This window comes from Myxine glutinosa, chromosome 8 (genome assembly GCF_964187855.1).
Source record: "Myxine glutinosa chromosome 8, kmMyxGlut1.1, whole genome shotgun sequence".
NCBI classification, from domain to species: domain Eukaryota; kingdom Metazoa; phylum Chordata; class Myxini; order Myxiniformes; family Myxinidae; genus Myxine; species Myxine glutinosa.
This window is the reverse complement of record NC_136268.1, coordinates 30,855,874-30,868,020: the sequence shown is the minus strand read 5'-3', so window position 1 is coordinate 30,868,020 and position 12,147 is coordinate 30,855,874. Positions and strand designations below refer to the sequence as shown.

At 46.3% G+C, this 12,147-nt stretch overlaps 1 protein-coding gene across 4 annotated transcripts in view; it reads right to left on the bottom strand.

The window, feature by feature from the left end:
* Positions 1-12,147, bottom strand: part of LOC144893252 (P2X purinoceptor 4-like) — a 46,682-nt gene that overhangs the window by 4,255 nt on the left and 30,280 nt on the right. For 2 of the 4 annotated variants that reach the window (XM_078783119.1, XM_078783122.1), the window contains exon 13: positions 11,627-12,142. The exons of the other annotated variants lie outside the window; for them this stretch is intronic. In XM_078783119.1, the coding sequence (XP_078639245.1) occupies positions 12,113-12,142 (30 nt within the window). In that variant the 3' untranslated portion in view covers positions 11,627-12,112. Of the gene's footprint in view, positions 1-11,626; positions 12,143-12,147 lie in introns of those variants that run through there. 4 annotated transcript variants of the gene reach the window in all.

Sequence of the window (12,147 nt, the reverse complement as noted above, 5' to 3'; positions counted from 1 at the left end):
CTCCGCCAGGCCGGTGGAGTTGGCGGGTTTCCCCGCGGTGGCGGTTTTCGCCGCGGCGGTGGGCGGGGCGTGGCGGCGTTCATGAGGTGCGTATCAGCATGCTGCTGAACATCAGCGTGCTGCTGAACATCAGCATGCTGTAGAAGCTGATGCTGTGGAACATGCTGCTGAACATCAGCGTTGAGGGCCGTGACGGCCACGCCGACGCTCGCCCGCGTGTCCGAAGCGGCGAAGTACCTGTCCGCCTCGGCTGCCAATGCTCGGGGTTCCGTTAGCTCGGTCCCGGCCAACGCGAGGCGAACCTGCGCTGGAAGTTGGCGCCGGAAAAGCGCCCGGAATAGCGAACCGGGGGCTTCGTCGCCCAACAGTGACAGCATATGGTCCATTCGGACCGACGGGCGCGTCTCACCGAGCTCGGGGAGATCCAGGAGGCGGTCGGCCCGTGCGTCGTCCGTGAGGCCGAACGTGGCTAGGAGTAGCCGCTTGAGTGCCTCGTACTTGTGGCCGTCCGGTGGGTGGCGAAGGACGGACACAACTCGAGCGGCCGTGCCGGGCCCGAGGGAGGCGACGACATGGCAGTAGCGCAGGTCGTCGTTGGTGAGGCGCCGAAGCTGAAATTGGACTTCGGCTTGAACGAACCAGACTTCGGCCTGGGCCTCCCAAAATTCGGGAAGTTTAATCGCCATTGCCTTGTCGTTGGCCATTGCAATGGCGTCGTGTTCGGAAGGACCGCTACGGCAGATCCAACGTCGAGGGTCACCAGTAAAGCGCGGCGTTACGCGCGCTGCTTGTGAGCAAGGAGGAAGCGGACAAGCGGTAACATATAAACGTCTTTATTGTAAGACCACACTGTAACACTGAACTGCTCCGGGCTGGTCGCCCGGTGTATATCATGAGGCCACGCCTACCCCTCGGGCGTGGCCACCGCCCACTTGGTGCGTGGAATGATGTCACCACGCAAGTGGGCTTTTGTGTCCGCCACAAGAGCATGGATACACAACCATAGGTTGGCAACCGTCACATCGGTGTGATTGGCCGAATGGCCTCCACCTGCGATGGTCCTTGCAAGGAAACTTTTATTATGAACATGTTAGTGCAGATCCTGGAGGTGGTTGGAACACAACGTGGTTGCTTTTGTCAACACGTGATAAGGCGTTTGTTTGCCTTCTATGGTGACGTGTACTGCTGCAAGTTACACAAAGGGATGGGGTTTATCAAGGGAACATTGAATGCCAAACTCGTTCTGATGTTTGCAGAACATTCCCGAAACATGGACAGATAGGAATGTTATGGTACGTGTGAACGCACATAGGAACGATATGGTAGTTGTGAATTTGCGGTTTAAAATCTTCTTTAACACCAAGGGGAGAAGTTTGGAAACGGGGGGAAAATGGTGGAGTAGGGTAGTGCAGAACATGTTGAAAGTGGTCAAACACACAAATATCACACACATATATCACACACACACACACACACACACACACACACACACACACACACACACACACACACACACACACACACACACACACACACACTAATTTCTCACACACACACACACAAATATCACACACACACACACACAAACACACTAATATCACACACACACACACACACACACAAACATCACACACACACACACACACAAACAAATATCACACGCACACAAGCACACATACACACGCACACACAAACACACACATGCACGCAAGCACACATACACACACATACACAAACACACGCACACAGACACACACAAACACAAAAATCACACACACACAAAAATCACACACAAACACAAAAATCACACACACACAAATATCACACACACACAAAAATATCACACACACACAAATGTCACACACACACAAATATCACACACACACACACACACACACACACACACACACACACACACACACACACACACACACACACACACCGAAAGAATACCTCACACTTTCAGGGGTGTTTGTGCTTTTATCCTCGTGCACGTTTAAAACTCTGATTCTGCAGCTTTGAATCAACTCCGATCATTGCACAGTTTTCGGTTCTTCCGAGCTCGTGTTTTGTTCACGTGTCCAACGGGATGTAATCTATCTATAATTCCAGCAATCTCTGTGTGTGTGTGTGTGTGTGTCTGTGTGTGTGTGTCTGTGTGTGTGTTTGTTTGTCTGTGACCGCTGTTTCTCGACAACCACGGGTCCGATATACTTTAAACTTGCCAGGTATATTGCTGGGGACCCGAGGATGTGCCTTTTCAAGGTTTTAAATTAATCGCAGAAGTAGTTACCGAGCTATGTCCAAAAAACGATTCAACCAATCAGAGAGCAGCGAGCTATCGCGTGTGCCGAACGTGGTGAACACACTCTGCCTCGGACGGCACATTTGAGAGCGTATTCATTTATTTCACGTTGGCAAACTATGTTGCCGCTATGTTGGCGTTAAACTATGTTTTAAAACTAATTAAAACCATTTCATGTAAATAGAGGGGGGGGGGGGGGGGGGGATTGTCACTGTACTCGCAAGCCGTTCGCCGTTCGCTTTGGCGTTGCGAATGGACCAAAACATTTCATGAACCAAACCATTTCATGTAAAGCGTTCGCCGTTCGCTTTGGCGTTGCGAATGCACCAAAACATTTCATGGACCAAACCATTTCATGTAAATAGAGGGGGGGGATATAATTTTAGATATATATATAGTACGGGCATGCCCTAGTTTATCTAAATAATAATACCGTAAGGACTCGACTTGTGTTATCCCTTTTACGCCGCACCCAGTGACCCGATGCCCACGGCACTAATGGATTTATGATCTACGAACCGCGCTCTTTGTTTATCACGTACAGCCATACTCGAAAAATCTGAATTAGCCGACGTTGGGGCCCAAAAGCATCCGATTAACTGCCGATACGACGCCATCTTACGACGCCATCGTATTGGCGTCTGCTTGGCGAAGGCGAAGCGAGCCGTCCGCTGATTGGACAGTGGAGTGGTGTGAACATGGGTGGTGTGAACCAAATGGTCTTTTTATTCCCTTGAACATTTTAAATTAGGATATATAAGGAAACGTCTTTATCGTCATTTTAATAAAGTTAAATGGAGTGACGTTGCGATACTCAAGGTGCGTTGCATAAATCCTCATAACTCAGAGAGGTGTAGCAAGTGGCGAGACGTAAGGAAGCTTAAAGATAACGAGCTGAAACAGACGAACGATATGTCAATCCCTTTCTACACCGAACGGCAATAAAAGTATGAGAGCGGGAAGACATGGCCTGAGCACTTCGAGCAGAGAGGACTGATTGGACTTACCTTAAAGAGAAAAAATTGGAGCTTAACGGAAGAAGAAGATCCCATGAGTGCTTCCCTATGCCATCCATAATGGTACACTCTATCCATACACCACATCCTCCCTTCCGTGGATGTTCCACGGGTTTCGGCTAGTCTATATAGTAATAGCGTAAGGACTCGACTTTGTTATCCCTTTTACGCCGCACCCAGTGACCCGATGCCCACGGCACTAATGGATTTACGATCTACGAACCGCACTCTTTGTTTATCACGTACAGCCATACTCGAAAAATCTGAATTAGCCGACGTTGGGGCCCAAAAGCATCCGATTAACTGCCGATACGGCGCCATCTTACGACGCCATCGTATTGGCGTCTGCTGGGCGAAGGCGAAGCAAGCCGTCCGCTGATTGGACAGGCGAAGGCAAAAGCAAGCCGTCCAGTGAGTGGACAATCCAGAGCATGCATTTGTGCCGGTGTCGGCGATCGTTGTTCATATACGCACTCTTCATTCTCATCTTTCTTCCTAACTCTTACTCGGACAAGCAAATCCCCTATGCCATCCATACACCACATCCTCCCTTCCGTGGATGTTCCACGGGTTTCGGCTAGTTTATTACTAAAACAATAACGATTTAAAACCATTTTCTAAACATATTTCATTTTACTAAAACAATAACGATTTTAAACCATTTTCTAAACATATTTCATTTTACTAAAACAATTTTTTTTTACAATTTTCTCTTAAATTGATTCATTTGCATAAAAAAGAACAAACAACTGGGAATATTATATATGCGTGGATGAGAATGACGTCACGGCCCCGCAACCTTACACAGGTGCGACCATCCCCGACGTGCTGGTGCCGCTCTGGTCTCGATGCACCTGGAGCGCTCGGTGCGTCCTTGCGTTTCGCCTCCAGGTTTTGCAGTTTCTGGGTGATCTTACGTTCGTGACCACCTGGAGAGTGTCTGTTCGTGTGCTCCTCTGCCTCCCGCTTCGTGCGCAGTTTCCCGCTCCCTCTGCCTTGCTCTGGGGGTGAGGGAGGGTCGGCGGCGGTGCCATCGTCCTTTTTCACATACGGACAACCTTTGGCTTTGGGAATCGTACCAGGTGCAAACCATATGATATGCTCAACTTACCTGCCGTGCGGTCATTTATGTTGTAAAAGTCGTACTCGTCATAGTATTCGGCCTCGAACTCGCCAATGTCCATTTTGTTTAAAAACAAAAACTTTCAATAAACGTCTCCCAAGACCTTGGTGGTTCTCAAAACGAAGTAAACAGGGTCAGCTCTGGAGAATGAGGGTGGGCGTGGCTTTGGAGGCGAATGGGTGACGTAAAATCTACGAGTGCAATGTGATTGGTCTAAAATGTGGGCGTATTTAACTGGCTTTGTCGTGATTGCTCAGAATCACATAAACTTGTGGTGTTGTGAAGATGGTTCTATTTGCTGGAACGGACGTTCGTCGTGGAAATCCCGAAACACGTGGCACCAATTCACAATCCATATGGAGTGTCATCCATGGTGGACTCCAAACAATGTTCGTTAACTCTGTATTCAGACCGGGTGGCCATAGAAACGATCATTACATTCACAGCACGAACTTTCAGGTGACGTGTAACTCCTGATGTAAACAAACCGTTTCGTTCGACTCCACAAAGCACGACCGAGTAAAAGGAGATCGAGTTTGATATGCGGAGAGAAAACGGAGCCGCTTTGGAAGGTGTTTACATTTATTACGTACGCATATTTAGCGGAATATGACCCAGCTTTTACATTTATTACGTACACATATTTAGCGGAATATGACCCAGCGTTTACATTTATTACGTACGCATATTTAGTGGAATATGACCTAGCGTTTATATTTATTACGTACGCATATTTAGCGGAATGACCCAGCGTTTACATTTATTACGTACGCATATTTAGTGGAATATGACCTAGCGTTTATATTTATTACGTATGCATATTTAGCGGAATATGACCCAGCATTTATATTTATTACGTACGCATATTTAGCGGAATGACCTAGCGTTTATATTTGTTACGTACGCATATTTGGCGGAATATGACCCAGCGTTTACATTTATTACGTACGCATATTTTGCGGAATATGACCCAGCTTTTATATTTATTACGTACACATATTTAGTGGAATATGACCCAGCCTTTACATTTATTACGTACGCATATTTAGCGGAATATGGCCCAGCGTTTACATTTATTACGTACGCATATTTGGCGGAATATGACCCAGCGTTTACATTTATTACGTACGCATAATTAGCGGAATATGACCCAGCGTTTATATTTGTGACGTACGCATATTTAGCGGAATATGACCCAGCCTTTACATTTATTACGTACACATATTTAGCGGAATATGGCCCAGCGTTTACATTTATTACGTACACATATTTAGCGAAATATGACTGTTTACATTTATTATGTACGCATATTTAGCGGAATATGACCGAGTGTTTACATTTATTACATACGCATATTTAACGGCATGTGACCCAGCGTGTACATTTATTACATACGCATATTTAGTGGAATATGACCCACACCCACCACAATGATATTTGTCCCAGAAACGACCTTCATTACACTTCCCTTATTCCCATTTCAATTCCTTTCACGTCACATCACTACCGCTTTTTGCGAACGTAATAAATAGACGGCCAGCATGAAAAAATGGCACAGTATGCCATCCCACCACACGTAACATGACGACGTGGTATGATGAGGTTGCTCTCTGCTGTTGTACATGTCTGCTTCCCTCTCTCTCCCAATCTTGTCTCCCGCTCACGGAGGTATATAATAAACTGGAGAGCCAATGACGGCTGTCGGCTGAAGCTAGCGGAAGTTGCTTGGCGGCCATATTGGGAAGCCGATTGTGACATTCGTCCACATCCATCAGGGCAAGTAATACAATACACCGGACTCGAACATGCAACTAAATTGGAAGTTTATTGTTCAATAGTTGTTATTTTTCCTTAGCTATCTGATGCCAATAACTGCAAATGAGGGTTGTATAAATTACAGCACTAGGTGGTTTGCCATTGCCTTCCCACTTCGCAGTAGCAGTAGGTAGGGCAGGAAGTTGTTCAGGGTCCTGGTACGAATCCCGATCCTGGTATTTCACGGGCAGGGCGACTGATCATCCTGGCGAACGTTAAGCCGGCTGTCTTGTCTGCTAGTGAAGGAGCTGGGGCTCCCACGTCGATCGGGGAATCGGAATCGGGGAATGGAAGCTGAATGACAGTTGGAAAGTGCCTGTAGCATACTTTATGATAAATGGATTGTCGGGGAAGGAACAGGCGAATTTGGTGACACAATGTCTACTAAAATTGCATGATATCGGTGCAGAGGTGGTTTCCTTAACTTGCGATGGACCGTCCGCTCATTTGACAATGTTACGTGAGCTAGGTGCCGACATCACGCCGCAGAATGTGAAACCAACATTTCCCCACCCAGCAAATCCCGAAAAGAAAATTTGTGTTGTACTCGATGCATGTCACATGCTTAAACTTGCAAGAAACTGTCTTGGATCCATGAAAATGATGGAGGATGGCAACAAAAAAGTCATCGCGTGGAAATACATCCAGGCACTCTTTGATCTGCAGAAGAGGGAAGGCTTGCGTCTGGGAAATGAGCTCTCCCGGAAACACATCGAGTGGAAGAGCAATGTCATGAAGGTGGACACAGCCGCTCAGACATTGAGCACTAGTGTGGCAGATGCAATTCGGTTTTGCAGGGACACTTTGCAACTATCAGAATTTCAGGGCAGTGAGGCTACCTGCCAATACATTGAAACATTGGACAAACTGTTTGACATTCTAAATTCTCGCAATCCATTGGCACGAAACTACAAGGCACCACTCATGACATCACGAGAAGGACTTTTCCTGCCATTCCTGGATACTGCCTACAGTTACTTGTCCAACATCAAAAACATGAATGGTCAAGTTATGACCAATACGCGTTTGAAAACCCCCTTCATTGGTTTCATGATCTGCATAGAGAGTGTCAAAATTTTGTATTTCACATATGTCAAACCTGCCTCATCTCCCCTGCGATACCTGCTCACGTACAAAATGAGCCAAGACCACATTGAACTTTTCTTTGGAGCGGTCCGCATTGCATGTGGAAGTGGGAATAACCCAACGGCCCGGCAGTTTGTTGCCGCATATAAGCGCCTCTTGATGCGACATGACATCAAGTCTGCAAGTGGGAACTGTTCTGCACAGGACTCAACCAGAATCCTGAATGCGGCTTCCTTCAAGTGCGTTGCAAAGCAGGCTGTGCCTGACGAGAGTCACGACATGTTGGTGGCCAGACGATACGACCTGGAGTTGAGATCGCCGGCAAAAGAGGACCACGACTATGCGGATATTCCAAATTTTGAGCAACTTTCCATCTTTACAGAGTCATGTGTTGGCTATATTGCCGGCTATGTGGTGAGGATGGTGAGGAAGACTCTGAAGTGTAGCCAATGTCTTTCTGCATTGACCAGTAACAACGAAGAATGGCAAACCACACCAATGTACAGCCTGATTGTTACCAAGAACAGGGGTGGCCTCATAGTTCCCTCGCACAGTGTTGTTCGTGTCTGTGAGGCGACTGAACGCTGTGTCAAGAGGCTCCTGGCTGTAAGCAATGGCAAAATGCCTCGTGAAAGTGGGATAAGAGTGGCAATTTCCACTTCTGTCCTTTCTGAGGTCGGTCGGTCTACATTTGCTTCCTTGGATCGGCACATGTTTGACTGTGAGGCAGACAGCAACCATGTGTTTGCTTTAATACATTCTGTATCACAATCATACAGCAAGATACGTTTCCATCATGTTGTGAGAACACTCGATGATGACATGAAGGAAGAGCGCATCAGGAAAAAATATTGCAAACTGGTCCTGTTTGCTCACCAGTGAGGCAACACCAGAGCAAGCTGAAATATAAGAGCGACCTCATCTCTACATGGTGTGGGTGTGTTTTGTGGGTTAACTGTGAATTGTGTGGGTTAACTACATGACAGCGTTTCATGTCATTTATGTGACTGACTCACTGTTGATGTGTTGCTGACCCATGTCAGTGTAGAATAAACTCTGGTTATCATTATATCTGCGTGGTTTCTAACATCTCGGTAATAGAAACATACACATCTTAGTTACAATATAATGACTGAATTAAGTAACATCATATAACATGACAACAAATCAGATCTTTATATTGAGGAATATTATAGAACAAGCCAAAGAATGGCAAACGACGATGTACCTCAATTTTATAGATTTCTAGAAAGCTTTCGACTCCTTGCCCAGAGAAAGTCTGGGTCATAATGAAGAAATACAGCATACCTGGAAAATTAGTGAACCTTGTAAAAGCCCTTTACCAAGACTTTCAATGTGCGGTCGTCGACCAAGGTGAAACAACAGAATGGTTCAAGGTGAAGACAGGAGTTAAACAGGGGTGTAACATGTCAGGATTCTTATTCCTACTAGTGGGTGATTGGGTCATGAGAAGAACGATAAAGAACACCGAGCGGTAATTTTGGGCACTTTTTTTCCAAACAAGCTCTAAACCATTGGATTCCCCAGGAAAAATGCGTCTAGAACCAACTTCAAACTTAATGAACACCATTTCCTTAAAGAACGGGATTCTGAGCCCGAATATCAGTTCAAATATTAGTATTCTATATTAATTAAATAGTCGGCGGGCCTAAAATTCGCTCCAGCTGCATCATCAGTGCGCCACGCCTTTGCTTTGACAGGCTTACGATCGGCTTCCCAATATGGCCGCCAGACTATTTCCGGTGGCTTCACGGCGGCTAATGCTGCGAGGTGGCCAATTGGCTCTCCATATTATATACCTCCGTGCTCCCGCTCCCCTTATTTATATGTTTTATGTGTGTGTTTTTTTTTTTGTGATTAATGTTAGCTCTTACACGAGCCTCGATCTTGTATACAAAAAAAATAAAAAAAAATAAAAGGTGTTCCATGAACTCTCTAGTTGTCTTTGTCCGAGGAGGTCCGGTTGGATATTATTTTTTCCATTACCAATGACACTAATGGGTTTTTTTTCATTACCTTCCTTATTTTCATTTAAGAATCGCGAGATGGAATCTGGTGATATTACGAAAAACGTTCCGTCATTATTTAACTTTAACCTTATTCTTAACAAACAGGACTTAAAGAAGAAAGGAGGAGGGGAGGACAGAGCTAGTGGGCACATAGTTGGATGGGCACAGAGTTGGAAGGTTGTCGGTGGGCAAAGAGTTGGGAGATGGGGTTTGTAGACTTCATTAAAGGGGAGTGGGGGATTGAGAATTTGGGGTTGGATGGCCATGGGTTGAGGACTTTAAGTGGGGGGGCATTTGAAGGCATGGGGTTGGTTGGGGGAGGAGTTGGACTCGAGGTTGGGGGGAGGGAGGGGTGGTTGTGGACTTGTGGTTGGGGGGGACAGTTGAAGACGAGCCACATTTTACAGTACGGTGAATTTATGCAGGGCCTACGAGTTAGTCTCACTCCGAAGAGGTTTCGAGACTATTGTAATGCCCGTGCCAGACTGTCTGTCGATCTGCCTGTGTGTCCACGTCTATATATCTCTGCAACTGCTCACCTTCACTCCTTCATTCCTCTTTTCTCCCGCCTCGGGAACAAACTCCCACACTCCCTTCAATCCCACTCCTCCCTCCAGGTCTTTAAAACGGCTGTTCACCACCATCTCTTATCTTCCCCCATCCAGGACCTTGATCTTTTCTACCCCCACTAATTAACCCCAGATCCACCTTGTTTGTAATTCCAACTTCTTTCCTGGAAGTCCTGGCAGTGTCCATATGTTTTATGCCTCTCCCACCCCCTTTCCCATTCCTCCCCCCCAAAGCCCTCTCCCTCCCACAGATCTCTCGATGTCTCTCGGTTCCTGCTCTCAAATGTTGTGTTTGTGTCCTTCCCCCTCTCTCCCCATCTTGTCTACCGCTCCCGATGTTATTTGTTTTATGTGTCGGTTTGTCGGTTATGTGTCGGTTTGGCGGTTTGTCTTTCTGTGTGATAAATGTTCGCTCTTTCACGAGCCTCGATCTTGTATACAAAAAAAAACCCCAAAAAAAAAACCGTTTGTCTCATCAATGCAAAACTTTAAACATTGGAAGGATTTCCCTTGGAGAATATTTTATTGATAACTGTCACAGATCACACGGCATGGCAGCCATATTGGATTAAAGGGAAAAAAAATTGGACACCTCCAAAACCTCTCAACAACAAAAAAAATGAAACTTGGCATATGTCGTCAGCCCCCCACGGGGTATATGCAGGGTGTTTCAAAAAGATTGATCCAACTTTGACTTCCTGTCATTTCTTTGTTTTTTGACCTATACCGTTTTCATTTTCAGGGTTTGGTGGTGTTATCGTCGTATTTGTTCCCTGGGATTTCTAGCTCCGTAGCTCAACTAAGCCATTGACAGTGGAGCAGAAGACAAAAGTGGTCAAATCAACAACATCAACAACCACAACAACATTTTCTGGGGGGCAGAACCACCTTGGGAGATCACTGAGAGGTACCTGAAAGGGCCTAAGGTGACATGCTTCTGCACCTTCAATGCCAATGGGTAATGCTAGGGCCTTACTGGTTTGAGAATGACAACAGCAGGACGGTGATGATCAACGGTGAGCGCTACCGGGCCGTGCTCCAGATGTTCCATAATGATCGAGCCCAAAAGGTCACCCCAAACCAGTTCAGCATGACCTGGTTTATGCAGGATGGTGCACCCCAGCATACAGCTGGTGACACCATCACTTTCCTGCAGCAGCTCTTCAGAGACCACCTCGTTGTCCTGGGTACCGCTCCTGACTGGGCACGCCATAGCCAGACTTGAACCTTCTAGACTACTGGTTCTGGGGGGCTGCCAAGGGCTCTGTCTACATCAACCGCCCTGCCACACTGGATGATCTGAAGCAGGTGGTGTCAGACTACCGCCGGGCAGTGCCACATGAGACCTACAGGAAAGTTGAACAGAACTTTGGAGTCAGGATCAATGCCTGTCTGAACCGCGGAGGGGCACACATCGAGAACGTCAATTACAAGGATTTTGCGTAGATGCCAATTTCAGAAAACTTAGCTTTGATGAACTGTAAGGAGGAACTGCATGACCCAACGTCCAACGTGCTCACACTCGGAATCGGAAGACATCAACAATGGTGTCAATGGGCCTCCAAGAAGACCAGACCAATTCCTACCCACGGTCCAGGCAGAAATTAGTAACATGTTCATGGTGCCGGCGATAACTCGTCTACTCTTCATGGACGTCATGGTGGGAAATTTAGCGTCCATAATACAGATCCTCCAGTTTATTGCTCATTCGAGGGACGGTGCACAAATTGTTTCACCCTGCATGCAAAACACCAGGGTGAGAGCTAATGGCTGGGTTGAGATTCAAACCCAGGCGAGTAAAGTTGGGAGTTTTGAACCTCGACCTGCCACATGTCTTAATAATATGATCCAATAGTTCCAGTGATTCAATGTGATGATGCAACGGCTTTTATAAAGTTTCCACTTTGACCATTTTTACCGCTCAAGCAGGGCATGTGTGCATGGGTGGTGAGCATATTTAGATATACATAAAACCTTGTATCAAAAATTGCACTTTCAACTCAAATATTCAGCCGTTTGTGTCATTTTTGTATCGAATGCAGAACTTTATTTATCTGCAAATCAATAAAATAATTTCTCCCCTCCACCACATTCCCCTTCTTCAAATGACATCAAGTTGTCAGTTTAATTTCAAACACACAATGGAGTGGCCTTCTCTTTCTGTTCCCTCAATCCATTTGGCTGTAAGAAGACAAATTCTGTG